The following is a 20,768-nucleotide window of genomic DNA, read 5'->3' as shown; positions in this document are numbered from 1 at the left end:
CTAATGCAGATTCATTTCAGATTCAAATGAATTGCTTATTGTTGGCAATATCAATATTGTTTGGCTTCAGCTTCATTTCGCAACGCATTTCAAGACAAAATAGAATGAATTATTAATTTCCAGACAAACATGTGTTCCCTTGTCAGCATTATAATAAAACAAGTGAAAACACACAAAAAAAGGAATTAGTTTGTTTTTTTTCTTAAGCATCGCATGCATTGTTAAAATCCTCCAAAGCAGCTTTGCAGGGTGCTTCCTGTCCTTCAGTGTAGCCTCAGCACACCCGTGTGTTCTCACTGGTTGTCACAGTGAACAGCGGGGATCCCTCATTTCATATCTTGTCTTGAACACAAATACACAAATACGCACTGACCCGAACGGAGGGATTGTTGTGCTCTACGTGTTTCATTCCATTTAACTGCGATTGTGGAAAGCTGTCACGGCAAGAACACACCGTCACTTCCTCTGAAGCTGCTGCGTTACTCAGTCGTGTCTCTTGAGTGTCCCTTCACCAGCTCCCTCTTCTTCTTCTTCTTCTTCTTCTTCTTCTCTTCCTCTCAAGTTCTCCCCCTCCTTCTTCCCCAGCTGGTGAAAAAAACTCTCTCTGCATCGTTTCCCACATCCCTCCAAGCTTCATACTTCACAGACTCCACTCTTCTTATTCCCTGCCACTTCCGTCTCTCTCTCTCTCTCTCTCTCTCTCTCTCTCTCTCTCTCTGTGTCTGCCTGTCTATCAGTTTACAGAGGCAGACCAAGCTTCTCTCAGGGATCCATCCTTTGCCTCTTTCCAAACAGGATTAGTCTCCCCTGCTGTCAGACCGGCTTCAGTGAGGTGCCCATCACTGCCTCCTCTGTCATTAGGAAGCTACTGTTAGCACACACACAAGGCCCTTTGGGTACTCACCGGATACATGAGGGAAAGGACCTGAAACTTCTCACCGATGCAATCACTCTTAATGCTTCTTAGCTTGACAGTGTTATAGCTTCTGGTCATTTTCGGGACTGTACGGAAATTATTAGTCGGGGCCAGAAAAGAGGAGGTTGTTCTTATTGTCTCAATGTTTTGAAAGAGCAGAAAGGGGGTCTTGCATTTTTTTCTCTCCCTATATTTATAATTTAAGTCATGCTTTGCTTGTGAGATTTTTCATAAAAAAAAGATTGAATAGTCGCATCAAAATAGTTACGTCCAAAAATGCTTTTTGTGTGTGTCATGGACCGTAACTGAGTTTTACCATATGCAGAGGACATACATTTTTGTATCTGTATTGTGGCTTCATTTTCCAATTTGCATATTAAATAGTAGTGGCTGGTAGAACCATGAAACATAACAATAGACAGAGATCTTCATAGTCAGTAGGAGTTTGAACATTATTGCCCGTGCCCCACTCATTTATTCAGTGACGATGGTGATAACTGTTCATCAACACACCATTTGTTGTATTTCTTTAATTCTCAGCTTAAAATTGGGGATAAATTTAGTTTTGTGGGGGAGTGTGTTGCAATATATTCAAAGGTTAAGTGAAGCTTCCAAAGGAAATGTTAATAAGCCTGTGTTGTGTTTCCAAGTCAGCCATAAGATTCATTTTGTACATTTCTTAGTTGTAAATCATGATGAATGGATGAATGGGAATGTAAAGAAAGGGAAACTCAAAGGGGTGTGAGCACAATATGAAAGGCTTGGATGAAATATATAAGAGAGCGGAACGGCGCGTGAGAAGTTAAGGTGAAGTTGCTGGAGCTACAATGTAACAAATACACTTCAGTTTAGATAACAAAGCCAATAGATTGTGGTGAGTCTGTTATTGTGCTTGGATTTGTTTTTTATATATCCCGTAATACATCATACCATTTAATTCTGTGATCGATCTTTGTCTGTAAAACTAGATGGGATTGTCCTCCGGAGAGCTCTTAGAGACATGCTTGTGGTGAAGGGCTGTAAAAATACATGAGGGACTTCGTGGCAGCTCCCGCCCTCTGGAGGTGTTCTGCTTTTATGGTGGCAGCCCCAAGACACTAAGAGGCGCACTCCATCTTCTTTTTATCAGAGCATCCCATTGTGAATTAAATATACAGCATCATCCATTAAACTGTTTGTGAGCAAACCCTTTCGGGAAAGGTGAATCAAACAATGGACACTATCGTCAAAATTCACAACTGCATCCATTTAACCTCAAGTCCAGAGCCGAGGTTTTCTTTAAATGCTGCTTCGAGGGCAGGGTGCTGAATAAACTGCCCTGTTACAGCATAGCCATGTCTTCAGGCAAGCGGGCGGCATGTTTGGGAGCTTTTTTTAAACCTCATTTAAATAAGTGGCTCTATTTGTCTCCAACAAGAAATCTGCTCAAGCAGAGAAGTTTATCGCATTTATACGATTCCCCAACCCATACCTGTTTATTTCTGTCTGACGTGATTTGTCACTTGAACAACTGTGCATTGTGCTGAAGACTCGCTGGAAATTGCAAGATGCAGTTTAACGACTTCAAACAGTCCCTTCTATTTTATGCAATCCATTTGCTGTAGGTACCATCAGATTCTATAAAGCATAGGAGAGGACTAGACTGTTCTAGATAAATGGGTCAGATACGGTGCAGCTAGACTATTGAAAACTCAGTCTTTTTTGCCTCCCTGTGGCAATCTGTCTCGGTTTACCTTTCGACCACGCCAGCATTGGAGCCTCAGGACTTTAAACTCACTCATAAAAACATCGCTACACTCAAAAAAACTTCCCAGGGTACCTTTAAGTTACTCTTTAATGAGAACCTCCTTCTCAGAATAAAATACTATGTATGTGTGTGCATGTGTATACTAGGAATGTGTATCTACACAGTATTCAATGCAGAGTCAAACTAAAGTTTTGGAAAATCAGTAGATTTCTAGCATTTACAATCAAAATGTTCAGAGTCACTTGAGGGTAAGAGGCAATTATTTCCCCCTGACCCTGCCTGCAGCCTTTTCCAAAAGTTTCTAAACTAAACTTGTTCTTTAACCTTACCCGAGCAGCCTACCCCCAAGCTATAAGCCCAAAAGCTCCTTACAGTTAAGTGGTAAGTAGGAGCAAAGTTTTCTCACTCGTCCTGCAAAGACATCACTATACACATCGGGTACATGTACGTAAATACAGAAAACACACGCACTTACCGACAGCCATCATGTAGTCCCATCGATCCAGTAGACACATGCTGAACTGCAGCCCCTCTGGGGTGAGGCCTGCAGCGATCATGGCCCGACTCAGCTCGGGGTTCTGGCACACGGAGGAGGTCCAGGCCACCAGGAACCACAGCACCACCAGCAGGATCACCACCAGGAGCCGCAGTACCCGCCAGCTGGTCATGTAAGGCGTCCTCTGGGCCGTGCGGGACAGGAACACCTTTAACACCCTGAGAGAGAGGAGGAGGAGGAGGACAACATGAGCCTGAATACTTGAGACTGCTGAGTGAAATCATGATGAGCAGTGTAGGTGAGTCAGAGATTCTCTCCATGCGATTGACAACTCACACCCCCGCCTGTTGCTCTTGCAAACACACCAACTTGAATTAAAAGGATCAGGGAGAAAAGGGCGCCGTTATCTAATTTCATTCAGGTTTGATTAAATGATGTTGTGATATGTCTTGTCCTGACAGGAGAATCAAATGAATGTAGAAGACTGAGAGTAGAATGAGGTTACAGATTATTTATTTTTTTCAATCCAAATTTAACAAATTGGAATTTTCTTATGGGTGTCAGTTTTTTTTAAACTTTTCAGCTTAGAGGTGGTCCAACAAATGCGATTGGAGCTAACATATTAGACTGCAGAGGCAGTTTATTTGTAAGCTGCACAGTATCCTCACTGCATTCACACAAGACAACTCTGCCTCTGTAAAGGGAATTAAAAATGCAACACATCAGCCAGAATAGTTTCAAAGGGATTTGATGCTGGGTAAGGAGAGCTATAGGGGACAGAGATGAAGTTATATAGATATCCCCATCTACACAAACAGTCACTTCTCCGTTTACTATCCACTCTACACTGTGCTCATCTTCCCTCGCGACCAGAGTGTGACAAATCTATCTTATCTCTGATATATATTCAGTGAGACCAGGCTATAAGAGCTTGGCCTTGGGGCACACTTGAAACCCAGCGAGCCCGGAAAAAAAATCAAAATGGTAATTTTGCCAAGGGAACACTCTGGGCGGCCTTTGACCCCCCTTCTACCATCTTGCCAACACTTGCTCGGAGCAGGAGAGCAGGACGAGAGTATGTGTCTTAATAGATACTTCAGCAGGCAGATGCAGATAGACCTTACCTAATGGGAAATAAAAATGTGCTTATTGACAGCATGCATGTGTGTGCGTGCAGACTGAGAGGGAGAGGAATAATTAAAACACTACGGCTGACTCAAAGGGCAAGTTAATATCTGGAGAGGAGACAGGAAGAAAGAAGGGGGGAGAATATGAGGTGATTAGAGGAAAAAGAGAGGCGACGGAACGACACAAGGAGAGGAATATAGGATAGGAACTAAGAAGAATAAAGATGAGGAGTCAAGGAGATGGAAAGAAAGGAGAGATAAGGGGACAAGGAGATGAGAAGATAGAAAGAGAAGCAGAGCAGAGACAAAATTAGATGAGGAGAAGAGGAAGGGAAATTAAATGGAAAGAGAGGAGATAGGAGAAGGGAAGAGGTTTTTTTGATACAACATACAGGAAATGTCATTTCTCATATGATCACTCTTTAATTCCAATAATTTGAGTGTACAGTACCTGTACAGCTTGAGGATGACAGTGCCGTACATGACAGCGAAACCCAGGAGGCGAACCCACCTCAGGAGGATGCACCGAAACACACTGGGATGGAAGTACATGATCATCACCTGCAGAGTGTTGCAACAGTTAGTGTTCACACTGATAGACACAGACTTTATACATGTATTTATTTTAATTTTTTTCTCCCCCACTCCTGTCACAGTCCTCTCATGCTCACACAGAAGGAATCGGTAATGAAAACAGGTCTCCAGCATGTGATAACCAGAGCCGGAGGCAGATTTGGCCTCGCTGATATCCTACGCTTCCAGAGCTCCCGCTGGCATCTTTTAACTGCACGTTGTTCATATGTCAGCTTCCAGAACAAACTATGAGAGTTTGAAGGGTTAGTTCTTATCTCACTGGTGGTACTTTAAAAAGCGGCTGCATCGAGTATTTGCAGGTTAATTTGTATCAACACAGTGCGTAGACTCTCGCATGCTTCTGATTGTGCACGTGTACGCTCATTTTTGATCTCTGTGTGATTTGAAATATATAAAACGGAGAATTTGCCGGTGGCTCACAAAACGTCAGCCTTTCATTTCCTTCTTGGTGTGAGCACCTATTACTGTTAAAGATAAGGCTGTGACAGGCGGACGCGACATGTCTCATGTCAAGCTGTGAAGATCCGAGCTTCCATTTTTGAGCTTCTGTTGCTGCTGTGTTTTATTTCATTAGCGTGTACCTCAGAGGGGACGCCCCACATCAAATCTCCAGTGACCCGAAGATCCAGTGCAGTGACTCTATTCTCATTTCCACTGAAGCAAAGAAAACCTGCTGCTTTACTCACCTGGCGGATACACATCCTCCAAGAATGACTCCTTCCTGAGTCAGTCTTGCTGTTTTTAAATATGCTCCGCATCAATTCACACAAAGCATACACAGGTTCTCAAGTTTTAACCTTGATGATTACAGACTGCTGAGAGCAGTGTTCCACATGTAAGTCACCCGATGGATGATGAATATAATACTACAAATCTGTAATCCTTTCTCATATAAGAATTTTTATGATGGTCATCTTTATACCAGCTCCCAAATTGTACAAATTCTGAGTTCAAATTCCATACCTCTGAGATGTGCTTTAACTGAGTTCTCTAAGCCAGCAGTGAACCATGTAGCCGACACCGAAGTACGGAGGAAAACTTCTCCTGCTCCTTTTGTAAAATGTCAAAAAAAAGAGACGGGGGCTGGATCACGGTGCCTCCCGCTTTGCACTCTCCAACCAGCCAGTATTTTTGACTTAGATATTTCAATTTTTATCTTGTATGAAACAGAATATGAGGTACAAAAAAAAGCTGAGCTCTTGTGGTGAAGCTGCTTGTTCCATTAATAGCAAATAGACATATTCTTAAAGCCAGAGTTCCAGGTTGGCACAACTAGATTTCTTTTTAACGAGTATGATTATCTCTTCTGGAGCAACACACTGCACCAATTTACTGTCATATCTGTATTACTGTACATTTCATATAGTCTCTATACTTTTGCACATTTCCTTTTCAATATTTTGCTCATTCCTGCACAAAACGATGCAGCTCTTTCTGTTTAAAACGGATATACTGTACGTATTGTGTTTAGTATATTTCATATTTTTATCGTACATTCTACTATATTTATGTTCCTTGGCTTTTACGGTACTTGATTTTATATTCATTGTCTCTTGCTATGTTTATTGCTATAGCACTTAAACACCAAGGTATATTCCTTATCCTGATCCATAAACTGGAAGTTATAGTTAACCATGAGGCCAGGATATCATTTCAAATGCAGTAAAAACGCATTCCAGAGATGTACAGCCAGACGTTCATCCCAGCTCCTATGATGCCTTGGCATTCAAGAGCATACAAACGGCACCTGTAACCTCTTTCCCTCAGTAAAGAAGCAGAACATCTGTGGCAAACTCCACTAAGAAACCAGCCAACCCTGAGGCTGCAAGTCTGGGTGTAAGATATCTTCACAGAATGGGGAAACTAATGTGTGTACTACGGCCTCAGCAATCGAGTATTTTAGTAATCAAATACTCTACCGATTATTCCATCGATTTAATAGAGTTGTCGGACAAAAAAAATGCAGCTATAGTAAATATACGAAAGAGAAAATAAGACGATAACTAATTGGTCCCAATTTTAGAAAAAGCAACATTGCTTAAATTGCATACGATGTATCCATTGAAAGTAAACTAGTTAGCTGCTAAGCTAGCAGGAGTAAAGATGCTAACTGCTCAGCTGTAGGTTGCTAGCTAGAGTTACTTGAACTGTATTGGTAGCATCGCCCAACAGAGCAGTCTCTTTAGGTTAGCTTGAGTGACTAGTGGAGAAGTGTGACAAGTCACGGTGACCCGGAGCCATGTGGGTACTCCGATGAAGAGAAGTCTGTTGGGCTGTTCAGATACCACAAGGTCGAAGAGCGCCATTCCTGACCAGAACCGCTGCCGTATTCTCTCGAACCACGAACTGTTTCTCCAGGACTGACGCCAAACTGTGAGTTGGACTTGGTGTTTTTGCGCCGTTAAGGGTAAGAATTCTGTCGGCCTCACTCGAGCAACACCCGGGCCTTTTGCGTGTGTGAGACTGGTGTTTAGAGTCCAACGTTTGTTAAGAATGTTAGCCGTTTGCTTTAGGAAAGTAACGGTTAAAGGGGTGAGAAAAGGGGACTTTGCCAAAGAAACCTGAGATGATTTAAGTTGTGTGTAATACTATTTTGGTATAAGCCAATTCCATTTTGCATTTTGTTTTTTAGGTAATTAATTGCTAATTTATTGTTTATATTATTAGTAGGTTACTATTTGTTATTTTAAAGGAGTCTAATTTGTGTTTTTGTTATGTTTTTTTCAACATAAAGTGTAAATATATTTTAAACATTTTAAAAAGCAGTCAGTAAACTATTGTTCCTTTTCATTCCAAATACTTGTCTGGAGGCAGTTATTCATAATAGAGCACAGTCTACATAAATAGAATAAATAGATCCACTGTTGAGTTTATCAGTGTCTCAGTTTAGCTGTAGGGTTATGCAAGTTTCACCCAAATCAGATGAAACTTTGTGATAGCTATCTTAGGAAACCAAACCCAAACACTCCATCATTTCAGTTTAAAGTTAGTTACAGCAACTTGGTTATACTATTGAGTGTTGTGTGTTTTGCTACATGTGTAATTGTATACTATATGTGACCTCCAACAGAAATGCAGAGTAAATGGTGTGATTTAAAAAAGACAAAGCGATGAAATAACTAACTTTTCTATTCTGGAGGTTAAAACTAGATTCTCAAGATGACACATAGTGAATATGTATTGAAGTAATGTCACAGCAATATAAACAATTAAGTGATCTAGCTTGTATCTTGCTTTCATTTTCACATTTTTTGCCATGTTTGTTTGTATAATCTATTGACAAAACTGACAGCAGTATCACCCATTCTACCAAAATGTGGCTGAGTGTGTAATTAAACTGTCATAACGTCCCTATTCCAGCCTTCAGTCTGTCCACTCTCAGTTCAGCTATGCCATATAGACATTTCTCTCACTTCCTGACCAAGAATGTGTCACACAGAGTCGAAGCCGTTTCCTTGCAGACACAATCACCATCAAAACCTTGCGGTGACAAAGTCCGTCATTGGTATGCTGGTCATGAGAATGAGGAGACCCAAGTCCATTTTATCATAAGAACAGGAATAATACAGGTGGTTCCTTTTTAGTGCTCTGCTACTGACTGTGAGTCACTGTTGCAGCTCACAATCTGATCAATTATTTGACATATGGTTTTAATTTTGAAAAGAAATTGCAACCAAATAATTATTCTCTCCATATTTCAGACAGACAGATTTTCAAAATGAGAGTGATTTTGTGGAAGACATCCTTGACGTGATTCATAGCTTTAATATTAATAATGTGCTTTACTGAAAGAAGAGAAGTTGGGTAAGAATCACATGATATCCATCTCATGTCTGTGTTTAAGTATGGAGCTAGAACCAGGAAGCGCTTGGCATAAAGATCCACTGGGAAACATCTAGCTCTGTCCAAAGTTTCAAATTCTTTCTACCAACACCTTTAAAGCTCATTCATTCATTTGTTTAATTCGTACACAAACGGAGGTATAAAAAAAACAAACAATCTGTGTCTTTATGAGCCAAACTATTTCTTGGCTAGCAACAATCGGGTGCAGTGACTGTGTGCAGACTCTCGTTTGTGAGGTTGCCATGTTTCGTACCATTGTGCCAGCAGCACCAACGTAATCTGCCAGATACTGCCCGTCAACCCACAGAGAGGTGCTGTTCTGACTGATAGACGCTTGTTTGTCAAGAAATAATTACAGTGCGTAATCCCCCCTACATGTCATTGTTTTTACGGAGGAAGCAACCAAGACGCAATGTTTTAGTCAGCTTTAGACGTATTGAGAGGTGTGCCAGGCTAACTATTTACCCCTGTTTCCAGTCTTTATACTAAGCTATGCTAACCAGGCCCGTGGCTCTAGCTCCATACCTAACACACAGACATGAGCCTGGTATCAACCTTTTCATCTTGGTCTCAGAAAGAAAGCATTGAGTGTATTTCATAAAATATTGAGGTATTCTTTTAAATCTGCATTAATTGATTTTGTGTCCACTTTATGGGGCAATGCAACAAGCTGTATACACATCAACATCATCGTTGTATTACCCTGTAAAGCTGATATGGTGGACGTTTTAGGAAACTGACTTATTTACAGATTAAGCAGATGCAGAGCAACATTTGGGCTTACTGGCCACCTGATGAATATCAGGCCAATATTGACTCTCCTTTGAGCTCACTTTTAGTCTCCACCAACTCCTGAGGGCAATATCTTGTTCACCAGCTAGTCGCTAACTTTGTCTGTCTCTGTGTGTTTGTCACATTACGTGTAGTCTTTTGATCTCTTGTTAATATACCAATATTTATTAGAGTAGCTTTAAGCATTATGTATCTTTTTAGTACGTAGAAATGCATTTGACAATTGATTTGATAATTGAACAAAACACATTTGTTCCATTTTTCCTCAACGTGACACTTGAATGAAGTAATTGCAACTGTTAGTGCTGAAACAAATAATAGAACAGACATATACACAAAGAAATAAATGCGTTAACAGATTAACAGACCAGATGCTGCCAAGCCTTAAGGGTGCAACAATTCACCGTGCACTTATGTTAACCTGCGGTTAGGATTAGCATCCTGCTTGGCACCTTCATCTCTTTGCCTCCTGAGCAAACAATCCTGCCTCCCAGCTCTCTGGTATAGCCTACATGACAGACAAAAACAATAAATCACCTCCACAAATGCGAGGTAAAAGTAGGCCACGCTGTTTCTTACACCCACATACCAATGCAGAAATGCAAATCCCTGTACATATGCACAAGAACACATTCATGTGAAGATATAAAGCCACTCCATGCTGCCCATAAACACAGACACAAACACACCCTTTCTGCAGTGCTACCCATGTGGACTACAAAGTCACAGGGGATTGCACAATAAAAAGCCACAATTTTATATCGCCCAGAAGAGAAGGTGGCCCTCCTGGTTTGCATCCAACCTCCCATGCCTCCACCATCAATTAATCAGCAGATGTATTTTTAAAACAAGTTGTGCTAGAACTTGATGGACTGTTAAAAAATGCATCGAGCACCAGAGCGGAGCAGCTGCGCCAAGCTCAGCCGAGGAGGCTGGTTGTGGCTGCAACAAAGAAACGGCAGCAGCAACAAACGTTGAGACTGCGGGAGAGGAGACAAGACACAAAGGTGGGACGGCGAGAGAACACGCAGAGGGGTAATGAAAGTAAAACATGGGGGAAGGGTGGACAGGGAAAAGGTATAGTCTCAGGCAGGCAAGGTGCTTGGAACTGAAGGGGGGGGGGGAAGCTTGAGTTACAGCAGAGCAAAGGGAGGAAGAGGCTTTTGATTGTATCAGAGTGTGTGTGAACATAACAGAGTGGCAGGATATTTTTGGGGAGGTTTTATGTGGTACTCGAGTTATCCTTGGTGTAAATGGAGGAGAGGGTGGATGCAAAATCAAATCCATTTTGAGCATCGCACCTAAAGTTGGCCGATATTGAAACTCCCCCAACTGACAATATTGCTTTAAAAATATATATATATAGATACGAAATTGTCGTATCTATTTATATACGCACGTTGATATGAATAGTTATGGCCTTGAGACGCATATGTTGCAACACCTGTAAGTCACCACAGCATATAGGCAGTAAGAGCTATTTGACCCACGAGCATACTGAGATCAGTAATTGGGATCAATCAACCCGTAGTAACTGGTGCAGTGATTGTCACGGTTATATTTGCTAAAGCCCTGATGATTGTGAGAGTTTTGGTCCGGCTGCTCTTCGTGGGTGCGTCGGTGGCAGACTATTTTGTTGGCTGGTGAGCTGTAAGTTCCTAATGGAGATCTGTGGTGTCTTCATCTTTAGTCCCCACTTGTTAATCGCCCAGCTTAAAAATCACTTAGCTCTTCTTTTTCATTTTGTTTAAAACCTAAGAATCACAGTAGAAATATATACGCCAAGTGTGGTCACTCCAGGACAAACCTAGAATACCTGCGGCTCTTTATCTGCTGCACCAAAACTATCAGGCTTTCCATTCTAATGCAAATGTATTTCTTACGGTAACCCTTCAGTAACTTTAGAATGAGGACAAAGTCCTTTATCCCAAGAGTCAGCCAAGCACTCTGAAGTTTTTTTCTTCTCAACAGATTGTTTCTCCTTTTTTTAAAAATGGCTACCATCCAGCCATCAGGCCCTGTGTTTGAGGAGAGCAGTGGCACACTGTTCACATTCTGTGCAAGTATTTGAAGGGGGCAAATTCCCCAGTTACGTCTGATCTCCCTATTACATGGCGCTCGGGTTTCTTCCATCTGTTCTCCTGCTAAAGATGGGCTTCTGACGCAGTGCTCCAGGTGCACTGTGGGCTGTGTACACAAGTGCAAATACACACCTATACGGTGCACGCTGGCACCTAACTGGACAGGTTTACACATTCAGACAACAGAAAGGCTGGCAGAGGCACACGCACAAAAAGACACACTCGTACTGATCATGCACACCAACTCTTTGTTTTTGTCCAGACAATGATCATAAGTACAGTACTGTAACAGCACCTAGCTGCAGCAGAAGAAGTAGGAGGCAAGGTTTACTGCCTTATTTACACACTAATATATTCAGGACAGGAATCCTTTTTTAATAAAAGTAATGTGATAGACTGACTAAATGACTGAGTAGATTGTGGGTGCTTTAAGATCAGAACACAGACTTACTGGGAAGTAGAGCAGTAAAGACCCAAACAAGATGGCTTCCAGTAGAATCAGACCAGATGCGCGGATGTTCTGTTTTGGGGAAAGAGACACAAAAGAAAAAAAAGATCAATTAATCAATCACTTACAGGGAAAAGGTGATGCCTTTAGTTTAGTTAAAAGTTTCCTCAGCTTTGTGGATTGGCACCAAGTCATGAACTGCAACATGGCAAACATGTCAAAAATAATGCATCAATTCTTGTTGCTGTAAATCTTTTATCGCTGTTTGTTTTAACAGAGTACTGTGAGAAGTTGTGGCTCCAGCTTCTTTGCCATTGCAGGTCGTTGCCTCTTTCAAAGCAAACAGAGAGGAGTTGAATATATAAACATTAGCATGTATACATATACTTGCTAATGTTTTGCCTTCCCCTAAAACAAGAATATAAGTGACGATAGCCGCTTTTCTGGGTTGGATCCACATTACCTCTTATTAAAGGACTTTCAATGTTTTTTTTATGTAAATTCAAAGGGCTCCGGGGACATTTCTTGTGAACTGAAGAAATGTAGGAGATTTTGAGGCAACAACGCACAAATGTCTATAAATAGCACACCGGGAAAGATTGGACTGAACTTTGCCTGAGGAGGGGTTGTAATAATTCTACACCGTGAGGATCTCATATTTATTTCACTTAATTCTATGAAAGTCTATTCTGAGCAAAAGCTTTTTCCTCTGGGATTAGATAAAGGCTGACTGGAACACTTCGAAGCTCCTACCGTTGCCATGATAATCAATGTCAAAATCAGGATTCGAATGCCTCATTTATATTTTTATACAATACCCCCAAAAGTCCCCTAATTCCCTTGAAATAAGGAAGAGCAGTCACACATTATTTATTATGCATCAACATTATTATTATGTGCCGTTGTGTGTAGAAGGTTTGTGTGTAGAGCTAAACCAGGTTTTTAAAATGTTAAATGTTGGCATAGGCTACAGTTTACTGTATGTATTTATTCATTTGTTTTTGCTATTACTGTAATTAATTTGATGGTAACTTTACACATTTTGTGGCCATTTTCGTTTCAATAAAAGTAAAATCCTTTTGTCCTCATCTTTCATTAGACGTTAATAGCAAAGTAAAATGGGAAGCTAAGCCACTGCACAATGCACTACTACTACTACTACTAAATGAAACATTCAGTAGGTTTTAACTGTATTCTCATTGAGTTCGGGAACTCATGAATGACAGATTATTATTTTTTTTAAATGGCTAAAATCCAAGCAACAGAAGATGAGATTTTTTGACTTTTAGTCCAAAGTATGAGTCAATCTCCAAAAGTTGGATCCTACAATTCCCATAATGCAGTTCAATACTAGCTTTTGTAGATAGGAATTAAGTAGGGCGATCAGAAAACTGTTGTTGTATTGTACTGGCAGGGAACAATAACCTTTACATTTCCAATCACATGCACAAACTTTAAGTGCCGTTTCCCTTTGAATTCACAGCATTTGCCCCCACCCCCACCTTCTTCCTCCTGAAGTGGTATACCACCACCATGCAGGCCAGGTCCAGCACCATGCACAGACCCTGGAAGGAGGCCACAGCGAGCCGCAGGGCACCGTCCTCCTGCACCAGGCAGGGTGTGTCGTCTCGGCAGTAGGGGCAGCCCTCGCGGCACGGCAGGCACTTACTGGACACGTCGGACGTCTCTTCTCTGTTCCAGCCCTGCTCCTTACCTGAGGACACGACAGCACTTTAGTTGACAATCACAACACTAAATGTTGTTGTTTATTTGCATACTATATATTACTGCAAAGCAGATGTATTTGTCTTCTAACCGATGAAAGACAGCCTTTTGTTTTCAAGGATTGTCAATGTAATTCATTTGGTTCAGCTCTCACACAGTGACTCCTCATTAAATGCTCAGTCAATCAATGTGAAGGAATCAAAATCATCAATCCAATAAATCACAAAGCCTTGGGGGTGATAATTACAAGAACACAGCCTTTAATTAGGCAGATGAGGGAATAATGAAGGAGAGGATGACATGGCTCCCTTCATCACTCTGGTCTGCATAATTGTTGTTATACCAGCATGTGGCACATTTTTCGAACATCTCATTTGAGAGTGTTCACATTAGCATGGATGTGTTATGTTATGTGCCTTTGAAACCAAAATGTATTCAATTACAAGTAAAGAAAGGACAGGCGATGCCAAAAAAAAATCTGTTTTTCATTCTGTGACATTTCTGCTGTGGCAGGATTTGTAGTCAATCTGTAGTCCAAATCACACATTTTCACCACACACACACACACACACACACACACACACACACACACACACACACGGTGCAGCTCTTCTTGAAACATGATGCTTGATAAACATGTAAGTCCCAGAGCTCATTCACTGTGCAAACACTGCTTAAGTTGTACAGCGCTTCAGTAGACCTTGATTGCTAGGTAATGATTAAACAAATTAAGTGGGAATCTACTGGACATTTATGGACATAATGATAGACATTAAAGACAAATTATCAATCATGCAGTCACAGATTTAAGAAACCACACAAGGTGGCTTTGTTTTTCCAGTTAGTCTCGTGTGATTTAGAGTTTGGAAAAGAAGGGAAGGAGGTGACTCGCTCTTCCCCCTTTACTGTCTTTTGCCTTTTTGCTGTGAATTCCAGTTAAGCCGTTTATCTTCTCTGGTATTGATGATATTCACACAATGTGAGTTTCATTGGTGTGACGCAAAGCTGCCTGGACTGTTGCTGAACAGACCAAAGTCTATTTTTTTCCTGCCACTGTTTCATAATGAACCCAAAATATTTTTACACTTTTTTTAAGGGGTGGGCCAGGTGATTCCACACCTCTCCGTTTGGGGGCAGTGGTCAACACGAAAAGTAGTTTTTGTACCTGCATGAATAACAAAAGTGGAACCAAAAAAAAAAATCATAATCTCAAGAAGGAAAACCTCCTGCTTAGCTCAGAGTGCAGAATTAGCTATTAACTCCAGCTACCTGGTGAAGGGGTGAAGTACTGAAAGGTGGTGAAAAGTTTTGCACAGAACCTGGTGAGGAATGGCTTATTTAAGTCCAAGTGAGACCGTCTTCATCTTCAATGTTGCTAAAAGTTGCGCATTGATTGACGAATGGATGCGATGATATCATTGCTTGAAACAGTCGGTACTAATTTACCAAAGCACATTTGATATTTTGTTTTACAGGAAGAAAAGATGATTGGATTCTGATGATGAGATTTTTCTTGAGTATATTGTTAAATAGGTGCACAATATGACCGGGGATGTGATCTAAAATGGTGAAAAAGGGCTTGATTTTAATGAATTGTGCAAACATTTGTCAGTTTGATGTGTTTGTTTTATTATCTAAATTGTCTTTTAAGCCTAACTTCTATGTTTAGACACAGATCCATCTATCTGATAGAGGATCTCCAGCAAAAGTGTCATTGTGACATTCTAATGAAATGTCATGTTTCATGAGGTTCTACTGCACATTTCAGAATAATTCATTGTTTTTGCTGTTTTTCTCCCTCCATCTTTTCTCCCCTTTGATATCTGTCCTATTGGCCTGTTGCTAGGAAACAATACAAAATCTATTTCCAGTCTGGTCTGTTTTTTGGGATGCACGAGGAATAACAGGCAGGTTCCAGTGGGGCGAAATTAGGGTCGCAAACTACTGCGACCCAATCTGAACCGCAGGGATTTGTAATGACTGGGTCTGCGTTGGGTCTCTTCACAGACTGAGGAGACTCATCGCGCTGCATTACAATAAAGCTCCTGCTTAGCATATCATCCCCCTCGGGGTGCTGTATTGTTGGAGTCGGGGATGAAAAACCACAGCAGTTGCTTAATTATCTCGCTCATCAGGGCCAAGCTTTGTGCCCGAGGACACTGCAACGCTTTCAGTCAAAGTGTCAGAATACAGGCGTTCACAACCAAAGCAGGAGCATGAAGGTAAAGTTAAGGAGAACAGGTCCAAAAACAAGTTGTGTGCACATGTTCAGATGTATACGTTTTCAGCCCATATTCATTGTGTCTGTCTGACAATATCAATTGACGATAAGATAAACCTCTCCCTCGAACAGTGATTGTCCAATCATAGTTTAGCAAAACTGGATTTCTCCAAAGCAGCTCCGGCCAAACTCGAAGTGTCATTGGTCGTTTCTCATCGTGGAATACTTTTCTCTTGTAAAAGAGGTGCAAACTGTTATTGAACTACAGTTTAAAATCTAAGCAACAAAGTGCACAAACCATGAATAAAAAATTTGTATTACATTTTTACAAATACAATATCGAGATAAATATCTTTACCCCCAGATTAACGATACTGCTGCTTCATTTCCATGTCTTCTACAGAGTTCAGCTGGAAACATTAAAAAGCAAAATTTAGTTTCGGTGTTAGCATTAGCTTATGCTAGCTACAGCTGAAAAAATCTGATGGCGACATTTGTCATTTCAGCCGACGAAAATCCATAGTTGTTGACTTCTGTTACTTTGGGTGAAATCAAAGATCCTTTTTTTTAAATGACTAAGAAATTTAAATAGTAAATCTGCCGTTATGAGCCGCATGTCAATTAAAGTGTGACTAATCCTTTATTCAAGTTTTTTTCCATCAACATGCGTTCTCTGTCGACAGTACACAGCCACCTTATACTCCAACAGGTCTGTAATTGAGAAGCCACCAGTGTCTCCCACCAGAACTCAGAATAGAAACATAGTAGACGTTTCCACAACAAGAACAGTCACAATCCTTTGAATGAAGCTTGAGCTTTCATAACCTCACAGGCCCCAGGATACCCATTCAAAGACAGAAGAAGAAGTTGAAACAAAATGTGTCACTGTCGGCTGAAAAAAAATGATGCTTTTTTTTCTTCAAAGTTTTGATCTGACAGCTCACTGCAATATGTTTTTTTTATATCACAGAGGGATTTTTAACCTACTTTTGAAGCCATTGAGCACCACTCGGCTGGGATGGTAGAATCCTCTCCTGCACTGGCACTTGTACTTGTCCAACACAAATCCATGGCCGACGATGGGAGTGCACTGGGAGAAAGAAAAAGACAGGTGGATATTGAAACAGTGTTGGTTGTAAATAGAATATCACAGGAGTTAGTTGCATGGGGGCAAAAGTGAGAAGCATAAATGGAAATTCCGTGAAAGTGAAACAACAGGATGGAGGAGGATGACTGGGTGACTAAGCCGATGTAGCTTTGTTTTGCTTCTTCAATCCAAAAGCAAGTGGGAGTAAAGTGATGACATTCTTTTCTGGTATTTAGGTTAATATAGGACACAACAACAAAATCTGTACAAAACAAAAGCTGTGAAATTAGATATTGCATTGTAATAAGCCTATTACAAAATGTACTATTTTATTGTTTATTAAATTGAATATTTGAGGCTCTTCATTCTTTTCTGAAATTGCATAGGCCAAATACGAGACAATACTCTGTAGAGTAATACAATATAATTGTTAGTTGAAGCTCTGCAGTAATAAAGAGCCAATTATATCATCAAGAAATGAAAATGAACCACAATATACGTCAAGAAAGCATGAGGTCTAAATTAGAGTCGCTGTGTTGATTGTTCTCTTCACACATTCATTCATATTTTTAGCATTTCTTGTTCCAAGGTATGCCTTAAAATGCCTCTTGAGTAAATGAGATTTGCATTTGCAGTAAATATTGTCAAGAAATGGATGATACACGAGTTTACAAATTGAGAATGCTGTAACATTTATAATGTAAAGAGCTAGACGTAATCTACAGTGCTTTACAACCTTTATCTTTTTACTGAAATCAAATAATTTGAATGTTATGCAGGGTCTCAGTGCTGTCGTTACAAACTGACGTGAGTACAGTCCTATGTGTTTTCACTTCCGGCTGATGATTACGCTCCCCGCCAGGTCCCTGCAGTGGTCCCAGTTAATGAACTTGTTTCAATCATGTTATTGAGTCTCCTCCATCGTTTACATGCTCCTCTGCAGCGTGAAGCAGAAGACGCTCCAGTTATAAACATGCGTGGTGTCAGGGGAAATCACAGGGCTTTGCCAAGTAACAGGGAAACTAATTAATATCTAAATTAAGAATTAAGGGTTGTTTGCAGAATTTAGGCGTGTCTGCATAATTCCACTTTGCATTGATAACTGCAAGAGCTCTATGGGCTTACACACCATCTGGAGCAAAAATACATTCGCATCTAAAGGCACACGTCCCTGTACTTAAATAAAGCTGCAATAAATTTGACATGAATGTTCATAAATAGTGCATCGCCTGCTTACAATACAAACAGTATATCTTCTCTCGGACGGCTGCTGGAGAACAGCAGGACTACATTCATACTGAATCTGTGACAGTCGCTGGTCTTTATATATGTTTCTGATTTTCAAATCAGAGCCCCTGCTGAAGGAATGGACATTTTGGGAAATATGCGTATTCACTTTCTTGAGTGTTCGATGAGAAAATCGATACCATTCTCATGTTTGTGCGCTAAGTATGGAGCTACATGTACCGGCAGCCATGAGGCAATTAGCTTAGTGTGGCATAAAGACTGGAGGCAGAGGAAACCAACAGCGAGCCAGGCTCAGGCTCAGCTCAGTAATGACCAACTTGTCATTTTAACAATTTACCTGTGAATGTATAAAACACAACAAAATACATTACTGCAGAGGTGTATTTTTGCACTTTCATGCTTAGCTAAACTAACTTCTTTCAGCCTCCAGCTACACTAAAGTTCACAACACGCAGTTACCATTATTTTTGAACAACAATTCAGTGTATTGTATGTATGTTCTTCACATTTGTTTTACTTTAAAGCTTCTTGCTGAACTTCTGCACAGATCAGCTTTTTTTCAAACCTGACAATCAGCCCCAAATCTCTAAACTGGGAAGCAGCAGCAGGAGGGATGAGCTGCCTATAGGGTATAAATGTGTGAACTGAAGTGCAAATGGTTGACAGAATAAACATATGGTTCTGATGAATATTTCTACTTTTTGGAAGAGAGTACTAGCTTCTTTCTTCATAAGAAAGACCATGTATCCTGATAGTGCTGCACCGTAGTTCTGTAAAGTTTATTTATAAGAAATGGATTATTCGCGCCATAACTAGCCACAAGACAAGAGTACATATTTGAGAGAATTTTGAAGCATTTTTAAATACTTGTTGCATTTCCCTGACTGAAAACATCAAATACAATCCAATACAGCATTGTAAGCTTCCTCCTGGACAACGGTTACAGAATAATTCTTTCCACCTTACAACATTCACCACCTCGCAGCCCAAGCCTTTTAATTTTTTCTGTACCTTTTCTGCCTTTCACCTTGGACACAATTTCAAAAATGTCTAAATTTCTTCAACAGTTTTTAAATCTTTTTTATGAAGGGCTATGCTTCTCTCTTTTACAACAACTTCACTGCTTCCTCCATGATGAACCTCGAGGTGAAAGTAATTCATTATGTAGATAAATGGGGATATGGCAATATGCTGATTATAATTAGCAGCCTGTCAGTTGAGAATGATTCTGATTCACGAACATACGCACAGTGGTAAGAACTAAATTGGCCGGTGTGCACGTGTCATGAATCCGACGGTAATTTTGCATGTGCAATTATTTTGTGCGCAAAGTAAGAACATTTCACACATATTAGTGAATGAGGTCCTTTTTATATAAGACCTCTCTCTCCACATGAGACATGAATAGAAATTAGTCATGAATAGAAATTAAAGAGCAAAATTCCAAACTGCCACAACAGTGAGTGCATATAGTCTGAAGACAGCTGGACACCCACACAATGGTAGGTGCTTAGCTTCTCATAGCCGGGTTGATAAATGGCTCTCTCCTGCAGGCAGATGAGTCGTGTTTCAAGTACAATCTGCATACAAAACATGAATTGGAACCCAGCAAACATAAAAAAAACAAAAACCAAGCTGCAGCTCATCTACTGCTGGAGCAAATATGTGCATGTATGTGTATTGCCTCTCAGGAGATAAGCATACCTGTAGAGTCTAAAAAAACACAGGAAGGGGGCATTTATTTGAACTAGAGTCTGCTCATTCTTTATTCTTTCAAACAAGGAATAAGGGTTTTTGCCAGGATGTTTCTACCTCTCTGAGTGAAGGAGCAGTTTGCGAGCAGAGGACTCAGCCTCCCATAGGGCCCCAAACACAATTGAAGTCCAACTTTTAAACAGAAAAGATAAGAGACATAGATGGATGGATGGATAGATGGATAGATGGAGCATACATAAAAAGCACAAATACTGTACGGCAAATTGAGAAAACTGCCCAACCACACACACACACAAACATAAACGTACACCACCAGCATTTGTTATCTACTTATTTTCTGCTTACTCCAAAGGAAGTGGATACTCATTAAGATACGACATACCCAGGGACAGTGAGGTGGGCAAGGATGAAATATGATGCTTATTTTAGACTGTGGGCTCTGTGCATCCGAATCGTTGCAATTATTAAACCTGTCTGCACTATCACAGCGGAGGCATTTACTGATTCCCAAGTGCATTTTAAAGCTCAGCAAATAAGTGTAGAAGAAATAAGTGCACATTACTATAATATCCCCATTAATTTCAACCTTGTCTGAGGCGAGTAACATTATTTCCAACCTACCTACAATACTTGAGTTTTTTTATACGTCTCTCAGAACTAGTTCAAGTGCAGCTCTCACGAGTACAATGCGGGAAACATTCATGTCACTCAGAAGATTGACAAGAAG

The 20,768-nt window shown here is 40.6% G+C and overlaps 1 protein-coding gene across 1 annotated transcript in view; it reads right to left on the bottom strand.

Moving 5' to 3' along the window:
• Positions 1-20,768, bottom strand: part of gpr158b (G protein-coupled receptor 158b) — a 53,303-nt gene that overhangs the window by 14,865 nt on the left and 17,670 nt on the right. The window contains exons 3-7 of the mRNA XM_031865131.1: positions 16,978-17,080; positions 13,547-13,758; positions 12,048-12,116; positions 4,738-4,847; positions 3,139-3,377 (exon numbers count right to left, since the gene is read on the bottom strand). Coding sequence (XP_031720991.1) covers positions 3,139-3,377; positions 4,738-4,847; positions 12,048-12,116; positions 13,547-13,758; positions 16,978-17,080 — 733 coding nt within the window. The remainder of the gene's footprint in view (positions 1-3,138; positions 3,378-4,737; positions 4,848-12,047; positions 12,117-13,546; positions 13,759-16,977; positions 17,081-20,768) is intronic.

The sequence above is a fragment of the Anarrhichthys ocellatus genome, unplaced genomic scaffold (assembly GCF_004355925.1).
Source record: "Anarrhichthys ocellatus isolate YVR2014 unplaced genomic scaffold, GSC_Weel_1.0 scaffold32, whole genome shotgun sequence".
Classification (NCBI taxonomy): Eukaryota; Metazoa; Chordata; class Actinopteri; order Perciformes; family Anarhichadidae; genus Anarrhichthys; species Anarrhichthys ocellatus.
The sequence above is the reverse complement of the archived record's forward strand: the minus strand, read 5'-3'. Positions and strand labels throughout refer to the sequence as shown.